This window comes from Mytilus trossulus, chromosome 6 (genome assembly GCF_036588685.1).
Source record: "Mytilus trossulus isolate FHL-02 chromosome 6, PNRI_Mtr1.1.1.hap1, whole genome shotgun sequence".
Taxonomy (NCBI): Eukaryota; Metazoa; Mollusca; class Bivalvia; order Mytilida; family Mytilidae; genus Mytilus; species Mytilus trossulus.
The window spans coordinates 70408740-70425108 of NC_086378.1; the positions used below are offsets into that span (position 1 = coordinate 70408740).

General features: G+C 36.0%; 1 protein-coding gene across 3 annotated transcripts in view; it reads left to right on the forward strand.

Annotated features, from left to right (window-relative positions):
* Positions 1 to 15287, forward strand: part of LOC134721769 (C-Maf-inducing protein-like) — a 68122-nt gene extending 52835 nt beyond the window's left edge. For 2 of the 3 annotated variants that reach the window (XM_063584975.1, XM_063584977.1), the window contains exons 14-19: positions 357 to 470; positions 832 to 972; positions 9450 to 9644; positions 10392 to 10497; positions 13686 to 13756; positions 14204 to 15287. In XM_063584975.1, coding sequence (XP_063441045.1) covers positions 357 to 470; positions 832 to 972; positions 9450 to 9644; positions 10392 to 10497; positions 13686 to 13756; positions 14204 to 14257 — 681 coding nt within the window. In that variant the 3' untranslated portion in view covers positions 14258 to 15287. The remainder of the gene's footprint in view (positions 1 to 356; positions 471 to 831; positions 973 to 9449; positions 9645 to 10391; positions 10498 to 13685; positions 13757 to 14203) is intronic. The other variant, XM_063584976.1, reaches the window with a different exon arrangement.
* Positions 15288 to 16369: the final 1082 nt, after the last annotated feature.

Sequence of the window (16369 nt, forward strand, 5' to 3'; positions counted from 1 at the left end):
ATGATGCAGGAAAATTGTATAAGAATATGCCTGTGAAGTTACATTGGGGATGAGATTCTAGGGAGTTGGAGGGAATATTAATATTTCTGAAGAATGGAATTTATTCCCCTTTGATAACAATAGCGATATTGGTGATGGAGAATTTGAGGATGTTGCTGAAGGTAAAACGAGATGAAAAATAAAACTGGTATGGTCATTGGTATAGATAGGATGGAATGATTGATAAATGAGAGATTTATTAAGGCTATTGTATGAGGACAAATGGGAGAAAACATAAAACTTGGAAAGAAAGAGAAAATATACATGGTAGTATGTGGTATTTTAATTATTCTGTACTATGATCTTTTATGTTTCAGCTGAAAACACTGATACATTGTTGTGGAAGAAGGAAGAAGTTCCTACAAGGATTAAACAAAATGTTAGGACCAGTAATGTTGCTGGCTTTACGGGAAAATGAAGCTGCTATGGAGGTAGGGTTTGATAACATAAATTTGCTCTAAAACAAATAAGGGTCTTATAACTATTTGTCTGCTATTAATGGACATGACAAAGGTTCCTGTTTTTGATGTCACAATAGAAAAGATGTGATGCCACAATTAAAAAGTGATTGTTGTATGATGTCAACATTTCAAGCAGTGCAGATTCTCACAGTCAACTTGTGCAGATTCCAAATAGCTATAAGGTTTATGGTTCCTAGTCTTTTAACTGTCACAAGTGGAGAAATTTTGTAACACACTCCATTCAGTGGTAGAAACTGTATATATAATTTTTAGAATTGAATTGTGTCATTTTATAGTTGAAGTTCTATAATTCTAATATCTTTTTTTTTAGGTTTTATGTGCAATGTTAGAAATGGATGTGGTAGAGAACAATGATATGAAGATGCAGATAGTAACAACACTACAGAGTACCAGTACAGGAAAGAGACTGTATGCTCAGCTTTGTGACAGACAGATAGCTCTCAGGGAACTGGTAAGTTATGATTAAGTACCAGTACAGGAAAGAGACTGTATGCTCAGCTCTGTGACAGACAGGTAGCTCTCAGGGAACTGGTAAGTTATGATTAAGTACCAGTACAGGAAAGAGACTGTATGCTCAGCTCTGTGACAGACAGATAGCTCTCAGGGAACTGGTAAGTTATGATTGAGTACCAGTACAGGAAAGAGACTGTATGCTCAGCTCTGTGACAGACAGATAGCTCTCAGGGAACTGGTAAGTTATCATGATTGAGTACCAGTACAGGAAAGAGACTGTATGCTCAGCTCTGTGACGGACAGATAGCTCTCAGGGAACTGGTAAGTTATGATTGAGTACCAGTACAGGAAAGAGACTGTATGCTCAGTCCTATGACAGACAGATAGCTCTCAGGGAACTGGTAAGTTATGATTGAGTACCAGTACAGGAAAGAGACTGTATGCTCAGCCCTATGACAGACAGATAGCTCTCAGGGAACTGGTAAGTTATGATTGAGTACCAGTACAGGAAAGAGACTGTATGCTCAGCTCTGTGACAGACAGATAGCTCTCAGGGAACTGGTAAGTTATGATTGAGTACCAGTACAGGAAAGAGACTGTATGCTCAGCTCTGTGACAGACAGATAGCTCTCAGGGAACTGGTAAGTTATGATTAAGTACCAGTACAGGAAAGAGACTGTATGCTCAGCCCTGTGACAGACAGATAGCTCTCAGGGAACTGGTAAGTTATGATTGAGTACCAGTACAGGAAAGAGACTGTATGCTCAGCCCTATGACAGACAGATAGCTCTCAGGGAACTGGTAAGTTATGATTGAGTACCAGTACAGGAAAGAGACTGTATGCTCAGCTCTGTGACAGACAGATAGCTCTCAGGGAACTGGTAAGTTATCATGATTGAGTACCAGTACAGGAAAGAGACTGTATGCTCAGCTCTGTGACAGACAGATAGCTCTCAGGGAACTGGTAAGTTATGATTGAGTACCAGTACAGGAAAGAGACTGTATGCTCAGCTCTGTGACAGACAGATAGCTCTCATGGAACTGGTAAGTTATGATTAAGTACCAGTACAGGAAAGAGACTGTATGCTCAGCCCTATGACAGACAGATAGCTCTCATGGAACTGGTAAGTTATGATTGAGTACCAGTACAGGAAAGAGACTGTATGCTCAGCCCTATGACAGACAGATAGCTCTCAGGGAACTGGTAAGTTATGATTGAGTACCAGTACAGGAAAGAGACTGTATGCTCAGCCCTGTGACAGACAGATAGCTCTCAGGGAACTGGTAAGTTATCATGATTGAGTACCAGTACAGGAAAGAGACTGTATGCTCAGCTCTGTGACAGACAGATAGCTCTCAGGGAACTGGTAAGTTATGATTGAGTACCAGTACAGGAAAGAGACTGTATGCTCAGCTCTGTGACAGACAGATAGCTCTCAGGGAACTGGTAAGTTATGATTGAGTACCAGTACAGGAAAGAGACTGTATGCTCAGCCCTGTGACAGACAGATAGCTCTCAGGGAACTGGTAAGTTATGATTGAGTACCAGTACAGGAAAGAGACTGTATGCTCAGCCCTATGACAGACAGATAGCTCTCAGGGAACTGGTAAGTTATGATTGAGTACCAGTACAGGAAAGAGACTGTATGCTCAGCCCTATGACAGACAGATAGCTCTCAGGGAACTGGTAAGTTATGATTGAGTACCAGTACAGGAAAGAGACTGTATGCTCAGCCCTGTGACAGACAGATAGCTCTCAGGGAACTGGTAAGTTATGATTGAGTACCAGTACAGGAAAGAGACTGTATGCTCAGCCCTATGACAGACAGATAGCTCTCAGGGAACTGGTAATTTATGATTGAGTACCAGTACAGGAAAGAGACTGTATGCTCAGCCCTATGACAGACAGATAGCTCTCAGGGAACTGGTAAGTTATGATTGAGTACCAGTACAGGAAAGAGACTGTATGCTCAGCCCTATGACAGACAGATAGCTCTCAGGGAACTGGTAAGTTATGATTGAGTACCAGTACAGGAAAGAGACTGTATGCTCAGCCCTATGACAGACAGATAGCTCTCAGGGAACTGGTAAGTTATGATTGAGTACCAGTACAGGAAAGAGACTGTATGCTCAGCCCTATGACAGACAGATAGCTCTCAGGGAACTGGTAAGTTATGATTGAGTACCAGTACAGGAAAGAGACTGTATGCTCAGCCCTGTGACAGACAGATAGCTCTCAGGGAACTGGTAAGTTATGATTGAGTACCAGTACAGGAAAGAGACTGTATGCTCAGCTCTGTGACAGACAGATAGCTCTCAGGGAACTGGTAAGTTATCATGATTGAGTACCAGTACAGGAAAGAGACTGTATGCTCAGCCCTGTGACAGACAGATAGCTCTCAGGGAACTGGTAAGTTATGATTGAGTACCAGTACAGGAAAGAGACTGTATGCTCAGCCCTATGACAGACAGATAGCTCTCAGGGAACTGGTAAGTTATGATTGAGTACCAGTACAGGAAAGAGACTGTATGCTCAGCTCTGTGACAGACAGATAGCTCTCAGGGAACTGGTAAGTTATGATTGAGTACCAGTACAGGAAAGAGACTGTATGCTCAGCCCTATGACAGACAGATAGCTCTCAGGGAACTGGTAAGTTATGATTGAGTACCAGTACAGGAAAGAGACTGTATGCTCAGCCCTGTGACAGACAGATAGCTCTCAGGGAACTGGTAAGTTATGATTGAGTACCAGTACAGGAAAGAGACTGTATGCTCAGCTCTGTGACAGACAGATAGCTCTCAGGGAACTGGTAAGTTATCATGATTGAGTACCAGTACAGGAAAGAGACTGTATGCTCAGCCCTGTGACAGACAGATAGCTCTCAGGGAACTGGTAAGTTATGATTGAGTACCAGTACAGGAAAGAGACTGTATGCTCAGCCCTGTGACAGACAGATAGCTCTCAGGGAACTGGTAAGTTATGATTGAGTACCAGTACAGGAAAGAGACTGTATGCTCAGCTCTGTGACAGACAGATAGCTCTCAGGGAACTGGTAAGTTATCATGATTGAGTACCAGTACAGGAAAGAGACTGTATGCTCAGCTCTGTGACAGACAGATAGCTCTCAGGGAACTGGTAAGTTATGATTGAGTACCAGTACAGGAAAGAGACTGTATGCTCAGCTCTGTGACAGACAGATAGCTCTCATGGAACTGGTAAGTTATGATTAAGTACCAGTACAGGAAAGAGACTGTATGCTCAGCCCTATGACAGACAGATAGCTCTCATGGAACTGGTAAGTTATGATTGAGTACCAGTACAGGAAAGAGACTGTATGCTCAGCCCTATGACAGACAGATAGCTCTCAGGGAACTGGTAATTTATCATGATTGAGTACCAGTACAGGAAAGAGACTGTATGCTCAGCCCTGTGACAGACAGATAGCTCTCAGGGAACTGGTAAGTTATCATGATTGAGTACCAGTACAGGAAAGAGACTGTATGCTCAGCTCTGTGACAGACAGATAGCTCTCAGGGAACTGGTAAGTTATGATTGAGTACCAGTACAGGAAAGAGACTGTATGCTCAGCTCTGTGACAGACAGATAGCTCTCAGGGAACTGGTAAGTTATCATGATTGAGTACCAGTACAGGAAAGAGACTGTATGCTCAGCTCTGTGACAGACAGATAGCTCTCAGGGAACTGGTAAGTTATGATTGAGTACCAGTACAGGAAAGAGACTGTGTGCTCAGCCCTGTGACAGACAGATAGCTCTCAGGGAACTGGTAAGTTATGATTGAGTACCAGTACAGGAAAGAGACTGTATGCTCAGCCCTATGACAGACAGATAGCTCTCAGGGAACTGGTAAGTTATGATTGAGTACCAGTACAGGAAAGAGACTGTATGCTCAGCCCTATGACAGACAGATAGCTCTCAGGGAACTGGTAAGTTATGATTGAGTACCAGTACAGGAAAGAGACTGTATGCTCAGCCCTGTGACAGACAGATAGCTCTCAGGGAACTGGTAAGTTATCATGATTGAGTACCAGTACAGGAAAGAGACTGTATGCTCAGCCCTGTGACAGACAGATAGCTCTCAGGGAACTGGTAAGTTATGATTGAGTACCAGTACAGGAAAGAGACTGTATGCTCAGCTCTGTGACAGACAGATAGCTCTCAGGGAACTGGTAAGTTATGATTGAGTACCAGTACAGGAAAGAGACTGTATGCTCAGCCCTATGACAGACAGATAGCTCTCAGGGAACTGGTAAGTTATGATTGAGTACCAGTACAGGAAAGAGACTGTATGCTCAGCCCTATGACAGACAGATAGCTCTCAGGGAACTGGTAAGTTATGATTGAGTACCAGTACAGGAAAGAGACTGTATGCTCAGCCCTATGACAGACAGATAGCTCTCAGGGAACTGGTAAGTTATGATTGAGTACCAGTACAGGAAAGAGACTGTATGCTCAGCCCTATGACAGACAGATAGCTCTCAGGGAACTGGTAAGTTATGATTGAGTACCAGTACAGGAAAGAGACTGTATGCTCAGCTCTGTGACAGACAGATAGCTCTCAGGGAACTGGTAAGTTATGATTGAGTACCAGTACAGGAAAGAGACTGTATGCTCAGCTCTGTGACAGACAGATAGCTCTCAGGGAACTGGTAAGTTATGATTGAGTACCAGTACAGGAAAGAGACTGTATGCTCAGCCCTATGACAGACAGATAGCTCTCAGGGAACTGGTAAGTTATGATTGAGTACCAGTACAGGAAAGAGACTGTATGCTCAGCCCTGTGACAGACAGATAGCTCTCAGGGAACTGGTTAGTTATCATGATTGAGTACCAGTACAGGAAAGAGACTGTATGCTCAGCCCTATGACAGACAGATAGCTCTCAGGGAACTGGTAAGTTATGATTGAGTACCAGTACAGGAAAGAGACTGTATGCTCAGCTCTGTGACAGACAGATAGCTCTCAGGGAACTGGTAAGTTATGATTGAGTACCAGTACAGGAAAGAGACTGTATGCTCAGCTCTGTGACAGACAGATAGCTCTCAGGGAACTGGTAAGTTATGATTGAGTACCAGTACAGGAAAGAGACTGTATGCTCAGCCCTATGACAGACAGATAGCTCTCAGGGAACTGGTAAGTTATCATGATTGAGTACCAGTACAGGAAAGAGACTGTATGCTCAGCCCTATGACAGACAGATAGCTCTCAGGGAACTGGTAAGTTATGATTGAGTACCAGTACAGGAAAGAGACTGTATGCTCAGCCCTGTGACAGACAGATAGCTCTCAGGGAACTGGTAAGTTATCATGATTGAGTACCAGTACAGGAAAGAGACTGTATGCTCAGCCCTATGACAGACAGATAGCTCTCAGGGAACTGGTAAGTTATCATGATTGAGTACCAGTACAGGAAAGAGACTGTATGCTCAGCCCTGTGACAGACAGATAGCTCTCAGGGAACTGGTAAGTTATGATTGAGTACCAGTACAGGAAAGAGACTGTATGCTCAGCCCTGTGACAGACAGATAGCTCTCAGGGAACTGGTAAGTTATGATTGAGTACCAGTACAGGAAAGAGACTGTATGCTCAGCCCTGTGACAGACAGATAGCTCTCAGGGAACTGGTTAGTTGTCATTCAAGATCATGCATTTTATAAATAAAAATGATGTGTAAAGAGTTAGAATTGAATTGTTGGAATAGCTTGCTTTTTTCCAGATAATATGTGATAGCAATAAAGACCAGCACAACCAGATTTTTAATGAGTTGTCATCACCCAATCCATCAGTCACCTTTTTAAAGAAGTTATTGCTCTTAAAAGACTATCTTACTATTTTTTGTCTATTATCATGATTATTATTAAAGATAGATAGAAACTTTAGAAACCAAAAATGATAAAACACATATTTATGTATGTACTGGTGGATACCTCCATTATTCAAAGCCTAGAGAGATAGGAGGGTACAGTGAAATCCCTGTACACTCCCTATGGGAGTTAATAGAGATGTGTCATTCAGCATGCGAATATAAGAATGGTGTACTAGTATAAGAGGTCTCTAAAAACATTAGCTCCAAATGGGGCTTTCAATAGTAGAAACCATATTTATTAATGTGTATCAGAGGGGGAAAATGTGAAAGCAAAAAAAAATAGTATATACCAATTCACAGAATTAAAAGGGCCTTGTGGGCCTCATATTTTCATGTGTCACAAACCTATTTACAAAAACAATCCCCACCCCAACACAAATTTATGCTAGGACTATGGGAAGTCTGTTATTGTAGTAGAGGAAGCTGAAGTTATCTGATGAAAGAACCACAGTACTGTATTTTTGTACTGCTTGGCACTTATAGCCATTGAAGATATATCAGCAGATTTATTTCAAGGTTTTGTCAAAGGCGTTGCAACCAGACCACTATGGTACCAATTCCAGATTAAGCTCTGTTCTGAATACCAGAGATGTGTGCTGTAGGATGAAAATCATTCTTCTGATGTACTGAATTTTCCAGTGCACCAATGTCAGAATCCAATCTAGGACATTCAGCACTGCAGCCATCAGTCTTAACCCCTAGATCTTGAATACACAAAGTAAACTAGGTTTATCTGAGATACTGTCCTTGAAGGATAAATTTGACCAAATTCGAATTGATATTAACGTAACAGAAAAAATATCAGCATGATTACAGGCTTTAGCAATGAGCAAAACATGAACAACAGTACTCTTTTCACTAAAATTTATTTGTTTGGATTTCACATTATTTACATTGATGTCCACTCTTCAAAAACCACCCCTCTGAAAGTCTGAATCCAGTCTTTAAAGTTAACACACACACATGGAGTATCCAAGCTTTCTTACTTGTTTACTTGTCTAACTTATTTATGATATGTTTGTTTTGAATGTAAATAAATATTTATTAAATTGATATACAAGAAATCAACGGATTTACAATTGAAAAAGCGAGTTAAATAAATAAACATCATTTTCAAGATTTAATTGATAAATTATATCACAACTATGTTTTTTTTGTCAAATACCCATATGTTTTCAAACGAGTCACGATATTAATTCTGATAATCATTATATTATTTATGCCTCCATAAAAGACTTTTTATGAAAAACATAAATAGAATAAAATTCTCATTAAATGTAGTATTTGTAAATATTGGTTTGATACGGTATGTTTTTATATCTGATTTACAACAATACAACAGTAAAAAAATCAATAACAAAAACATAATTACCATCTTCTGACAGAATTCAGATGATCTGTTATATAAATAGCCTAACCTTTTGATGTTTTATCACGAAGCATCAATGCGTTATAATTACGCTTCATTTAAAAAATGTTTTGCAAAATAAAAAAAAATCGAGTACATGAACGCTATTTCATAAGAATATCAAATTACTAGAGATCCAGACTTCATTATTTCCTTAATATAAGAAAGTTGTGGGCATGTGGATATAATTTCAGTAGCATATATACGATTTCATTTTTATATCCTTTTAAGGAAGTTAAAAGTGTCAACAGTTTAAAAACCTCTACCTGAAAAGGTCATCGATAAATATGAAAGTGTAGTGGGTAGCTACATGTATGTAAGACAAAGAATTGCTTTGTTTGAAAGGTTTTATGGGAAGGGATACTTATTTTTCTTCACCACATTCCTGTTTCTGATTAGTTGGGATAAATTACATACTGGTACTATTTTTAATTTAGATAGAATACAGTAATGTGCCAATTAGTAATATGAAGTAGTTAGGATAATATTTTGAAATCTATCTGAAACTTTGATTTTTTTAAGAAAGAGCGTTACATTGAATGTTTACCAATGTCATAACCTATTTTAATCATTAAACTTTGCACATTGTTGAAGGCCGTACGGTGACCCATAATTGATAATGTTTGTGTCATTTTGGTCTTTTGTGGATAGTTGTCTCATTGGCAATCATACCACATCTTCTTTTTTATATAATAAAGTTTACCAATCATCTTCTGAAAAGGGGAATTGTAAATTCCAATTGAGGGATAAAAATAAAATTATAGAAGTAAAACTGAAATGGTGTATTTTTCTCATTTTATACAACTTTACTACATTTCAATCTATGTACATAAATTTTGAAATCTACCTTACTGTTAATTATTTTTTGGTATCCAAACCTGTTACACATTGTTTTCTTCTTACCAAATGATTAATTTCTTAAGAGGCCTCGGTTGACGAGTTGTCTAAGTAGCCTACAAACACTGAAGTTGCGAGTTTGAATATTGCATGTAGTAGTTGCTCTTGACTCCAATCTTAGGAGTGTCAGTTTTCTTTTGGAAGGTTGGTGATTCACTCAGGCTGATGTCTGTCTTCTTCCACTAATAAAAATCAATCCGCCATGAAATTTCACATTAGTGATGAAAATGGGATTGAGCACTAATCAATGAATTAATTTCTTTACTTGTATCTATATATTTTTTTAAGCAACAGAAAGGTGGACCAAAAAAGTTGACACTGCCCTCTAAATCAACCGACGCAGACCTTGCCAAAATGTTGAGTTCTGGATCCTTTGGTAACCTGGAATGTCTGAGTTTGGCTTTCACCCATGTAACTAGTGCCTGTGCTGATGATCTGATTAAACTGCCATCTCTACGCTACCTGAATTTGTGGTCAACGCAGGTAAGTAAAACAGTATAGAGAATAAAATTGAGAATGAAAGTGGGGAATGTGTCAAAGAGACATCAACCCAACCAAAGAGCAGAAAACAGCTGATAGCCACCAATAGGTCTTAAATACAGCGAGAAAATCCAACACACCCAGAGGCATGCTTCAGATGGTCCCTTAACAAAAATGTGTACTAGTTCAGTGATAATGAAAGTCATACTAAAATATATAAACAAACTGAAGTTAAAAATCATACATGACTAATAAAGTCCAGAGACTGAGCTGATGGAAAAAGAATTCCTGGTTTTTAATTATCTTGATATTTATATTCAAAAGAATAGATAAATGCAAACTAAAACATTTAAACTGTAAAGTTTTGGATCCATTGGAAAAGTTCGGCTTTCACCCATCAAAAGTGCAGATGATTTCACCATACTATCGATCATAATAACTGCTTCCTGAATGTATGGTCAACAAGTTATTGACTTGACTGCTGACTTTATAGATATTTCAGTTAAATTAGGTCTGAAAACTTGTTTTGAAGTAAAAAGGAAATGGCAGACGAGTTGGAAGAATGAATAGAAATAATGGAATGAAATGAAGACTTTTTCTTCATCTCTGTTAAAGCCTATGTATAAATAGTATAAAAAATAAGCCTATAAATATGAAAATGATTTAATTTCACTGTATACTTTTTCTGTTTTACATAGTGAGGTTTTGTGTAATGAATACATATAATGTGATTAAATATTGACATTTCAGTTTGGAGATACTGGACTACAGTTGATATCAGAGTATCTGCAGAAACTACAAGTCCTTAATTTATGTGAAACACCAGTCACTGATAAAGGACTTGTCTGTTTGTCTTGTAAGTACTTAAAGTAACACTTTTACACAATTGATCTCCTCTCTAAGAAAGTTTAGTTTTGATGTGTTTATCATGAACGTTATAATTTAGATAATTATGAAAACTTACAATTTTGGTTTTAGAAAAGGGGGGGGGGTATACTGTTTTACCTCTGTCTGTCAGTCTGTCCGTCCGTCAGTCAGTCAGTCCGTCCCATGAATATTTTTCGTCGCATTTTTTTCAGGAACTGTAACAATACAAGGATTTCTGAAATTTGGTTTCAGGCAAGGATCCGGAATTTTTTTCACCTAATTTCGGTCATTTTCATACAACTTTAAAGTTGATGCCCCTTTTCAAAAAATGATTTTCAAAATCACATTACTGCATGAGACTCATTATGAGTATGCTCATACTCGATCGTCATGTTGGTAGCATCAACAAACTTGTTTCACTGTTGCATCGCATTTACTTCATGATTTGTCCTACCATTTTCCAAAAATCGTTTAAGAGCAATTAAGGGAAGGCAACAGTTTAAAAATAAAATGATTTTAATGTCTCAAAACGATTATATTCTCATTTATCGCTTACGTTTCCTTTAATTCTGAAGTCAAAATTCATACTGGATGTACTGCGACAAAACTAAAACGAACAATTCCGGACTCATTTCCGCGATTAGTTATGTTTATCCAAATAACAGGAAATCATCGGCTTTTTAATATTTTACCTTTAATAGTGTAAGAATATTAATTAAAATAGTTGCACTAGCTTTATTTCAGATGAAATTATTTTAAATTTACAGTTGTTTGTCTAAATCTGTGGAAGAGAATTTCAAGCATGCCTATTACATAGTAAACAAAGCACGTGTGTTAGAAGTAAAAAAAAAAAAATCTACGTAAATTAAACCAAGTTTTAATATAATTTTAAATCATAATTGACAATTGTCTGACCTGTTGAGTAATTAAATAATGAAGCCAGTTGGTATGGAATTTTTATTTCTTTATAATAATAGTTTGAAGCTTGTGATTAATTGCCAGGTGTGAATTAAAAACACAGGTAAAGAGATTAGCAATCATTAGCCAATAGCTCCCCGAGGCATTAATATAGTTATTAGGAGGGCCCTCAGGATTATAACTCTTTATTTCAGTGGCAGTTTAATTACAGGAAGTCGATAACAAAACAAAAATATGTTCAAAATGGCGATTTTGAAAGTCGATTTCAACGAAAAGACCGAAATTATTACGGTTGAAAAATAAAATTTGTCCTAAATCCCAATTAAAAGTTTAGGACATTATAGTTTCAGTTTAGGACATGACTGGCAAATATGACCGTTTCCAGACCCTTGGTTTCAGGTTTTATCTAAGTCAGCTATACCGTGTGATGCGTTTTCAGATTGATCACTTGACAACTTCCTGTTTACCGAACACTTGTATGATTTTACACATGATAGCCAAGTTGAAAATTCGTCACATTTTTCTCAGGTACTACAATACAAGGATTTCTGAAATTTGGTTTCAGGATTTATATAAGTCAGCTATACCGTGTGATGCGTTTTCAGATTCATCACTTGACAACTTCCTGTTTACCGAACACTTGCATATTTTTACACTATTATTGCGAAGCCTATCATAGTTTTCCACAGATTCACCTGCAAGTTACCTGTCGATTTAAACTTTTGTAAGTTCTATTGTCCCATCTAACAGATACAACAGGTATTGTTCTCTGTTTAGTTTATTCAATGGGACCTTTAAATTTCTTGCAAGAGAAATCTATCAGTCACTGATTAATTTACCTGAACAAAAAATTGAACTGTCAATGATGGAAATACATGTACAAATAAGTAATTATAAAACTGCATGTGATGTTGTATTTATTCAATCAATAACACATTTTCAATTTGTTTGATATAAACACTGATTTAAAAATTAAAAGTTGATATCTGAACAAATTTCAACATTTTACCTATTAAAATTTGCTATTTTTTAGTCTGTTCACAAATAAAAACTTAAAATGATAATGTTTAAATAAAGGTTTTAATAAATGTGTTCTTTATAACTGAAAAACCATGAAAAATATGCAGATTCTTTGAAACAAAAATGCATGCAGTACTTTAAAAAAACAAACCCAGAAATAAACTTTTTGTAATTAAATCAGTGCTTATATTGAACAGATTGAATATATATTATTGATATTGAATAAATATTGTATCACATGCAGTTTATGTGAGTTTATACATGTATTTCAATCAACAAAGAAGATATTTTTTTGGTCAGGCAAATTAATCAATGAGTGATAGATTTCTCCTAGAAGAAATTTAGATGTCCAAGTGAATAAACTACACAGAGAACAATAGCTATTGTATTGATTCAATGGGACAGGTAAACTTGCAAAAGTTTAAATACCTTGGAAAAGAGCAGATGACTCTGTGGAAAACTTTCATTTGGTTCGCTATAATATTATCCACTTGCGGCGGGGGTATCATCAGTGAGCAGTAGCTCGCAGTTTCACTTTTAAGTTAGATCAGATTTTGAATAATTTAGTGAATTCTATTAGCTTTATGTAACTGATTATCCACAAATATCATTATATCTAAATTATATTCATTTGAAATGCATCATATTACAGATGATAAGATTAAGATATTGATTTGATGCTGTGGATTTATTATTATTTGTTGGATAACAATTTTTGTGGCTTTCATGGGTAAGGTACAGGTTTAAACCACAAATTTAAATTTCATAACGAATTACAATTTTTTTTATCACGTCTTATGCAGATTTGCCAAAACCACAAAATCACATATCCACCAAAAGGCATGTGTTCTGCAATCCACAAAAAATAAATGAATCCACAGAATTTGTTTAAGTTCATATCATGACAAGTTATTAATAAATTTTGCATTTTGTTAAATTACAATGAATTTTTATCCAGTAGGAGACTATGTTTTGCCATACAAGTGGGTCTCATTGGGGTCTAAGCGTGACAAGGGATTGCAGATTCTTTGTAAGCCTGAAACGTGAAAGTCAAATTATTGTGTCGTGAAAACGGGAAATGAGGTCTTGGGGGTTCTGGAAAATGACAAAAAAATGAGAATTGCTTACATACATAGTGTAAGCGGGATACAGGAATCTGACAAAACAGTAAGCGGGATCGGAACCCACCCCCATACAATACTCTCAGAATGTATATTTATAATTTTTATTGCTTTTCAGCTCTCAAAAACCTAAGGAAGTTGAATTTAAACAGTACTAGTCTGTCGGCTCTTACATTTGAAGGATTAAAGGTATACCTTGTGTCTATATTCATATTATATTTAATGTCTTTTCACTCTGAATTTAAAGTTAGTTAGATGCTGATAATCTTAAAAGTAAATGAGGCTACCATCTTGGATTTTTCTTGTTGTTCATAAGTAATTTGGAAATATGAAAAAATTAAAAACAGATGTGAAAATTTATTATAAATATCAAGAATTAACATGAAGAAGTAATTTGAAAAGAAAAATGTCTCTGTTCCTAATTTTAACCCTGCGAGTCAACATTTTCTGCTAGGAAAGTGAGTTTTTTTAAACAAAAGTTTCTTGTGATTGCATTAGTGTAGATTTGATTTAAGTATAAATTTAAAGTTAAGAATGGAATGGGGAATATGTCAAAGAGTCAACAACAAATTTTGGTCCTCTTAAAACCCTACACAACTGAAAGAGCTTGTCTACCAAGTATTTCTTGTATTACAGGAGAAACTGCCAGCATTACAGGAGTGTGACGTACGTTATACAGATGCCTGGTAGACAGAACAGAGATGTTGTGTTTTGTTTTATATGTAGTGTCATTGTTCCCAAGGAATTAAAATACATTTATTGGAGACTTACAAAAACTATCAGATGAATAGACTATCTTCAGACCTTTCAAAGCTGTCAAATGAATAGACTATATCTTCAGACCTTAGTTGTGGAGGAATTCATGGAAGCTAACATGACTTTATAGTTGAAATAAACATATTAATGATTCTTATTTGTGGAAAAATATTAAGTTTATTGACAAAAAACATATTAGAACGCAGTTGAAAGTGAAATGCGTATACTAAAAACTAATGAGCAGAACCTACATTTAAAAAGTTGAACATGCTGTTATATGTAATTCATAGGGAAAAAACCTAGTAATTTGTGTTGTGTATTCGTATGTTCAGATCACCATTTCATTTGGATATGTACAGTCGCAGGGTCAAAGGATTGAGCTTTAATTCAACTACAACACAAGATTCATGGAACCATTTTACCATTGACATAACCATGGCAACTAGTCCTTCAAATATTTCTGCCATTTTGTTTTGTTATGAGGACAATGGATCATTGTCATGTAAATTTGTAGAATTGTAATCAACATTTGATTTTATTGAACTAACTGAAGATTATATTATTTTTGATCTATTTTTGATCAGACTTTTATCATTTCTGTCCCCTATCATTATGTGACCCCACTTGAGCCATAAGTTGTGTATCTTTGTCTGTTACCCTATCACATCATTTTGATACCAGACTCTAAGCTTTGTAGAAGTGTGTGTATGTGGGTATGAATGTATACTGCCAAGATGCCTTACATTTTATCTTTTTCTTTTGTGTATTCTATAACTATGTGTAAATTTCTAATTCTTTCCAAATATACACAAGTCCATTTCAAAGGCATTTTATTATTTCAGATAATTTTGCTTCCACATCTTTTTTGTTTTTATTTTTTTCTCCACACAGTAAGTATTTTAAGTTAGTTATTATTGAAAGTATAAATATACCATGCACCAATTTGTGAGTCATTGTATTTTATTTATCTTTAAGACCAACATACAATATGAAAATTCTCTGGCATGCATCATAAACTGTAAAGCAGCTTAGATTTTTTTCTATAAAAAATAGTTTAATTGGTTAACAACAAAATTGAAAACTTTAAATGGCATCCATCTGATTCCATCATGAATTTCTTTTTATGGACCGAAGCTGAAGTGAGGTTGCAATATTATTTTAGAATTATTGATTTTGTTTTATTACTTTTCCATGGTGATCTATAATCTCCTTCAGTTCAGTCTCATTTATTACTCTAATTTGTAGATTCATGTTTCATAAGATTTTCATTTATTATTTGTTGTTAAGAAAATATTTTATATTCAGAGAGACCAATTTTAATTGTTTTGTTGTTGTTTTTGTTAGTTTGTATGTTGAAGAATGTTTATGTTATTTATTTAATTTTTGGAGGCCAATAAATTGTCAAAAGTTATTCACAACCGAAAATGATACAGACTATAAAGTTATATTATTAATTTATTTGTTGAAAAAGATAAGATTCAAATGAGGCCTTTTTTTAAACTTAACCCTTCCGATGAAGTCGAAGGGGACTTTAGGTTTGTTTTTATTTAAGTATAAGAAATTGCATTCAGACTTTCATATCTTAGAAATTAGATACACCAGTATATCAAAATTCAATTTTGCATACTTTAATTTAAATGAATGAATCATTACTGCATGGCCAGGAGTAGTTAAAAAATAGTTCTTTTATTGTGCTGTCTAGCAGGTGCTTTAAACATAGTCCCAGAAAATAAGCCAACCATACACTTGACATGAGATAGCAGTGACATGGAAAAAAGCAAAAGACTGTTTCTTGTGATTGTTTTTGAAATAGGTTGGTGTTAACTAGTTTTGGTAGAATTATTTTTTTATGGGGAATTTTATAAATGATAAGAACAATGTCGGTATCAGTGACATACTTTTGGAATAATTTTGATAAGATCACATTGAAATAGGTTGGTGTTTACTAGTGTTGGTGGAATAAATCTTATATTTAGCGAAATTTTTATAAACAATCAGAACAATGCTTGTATCAGTGACAAACTTTTGGAATAATTTTGATACGAT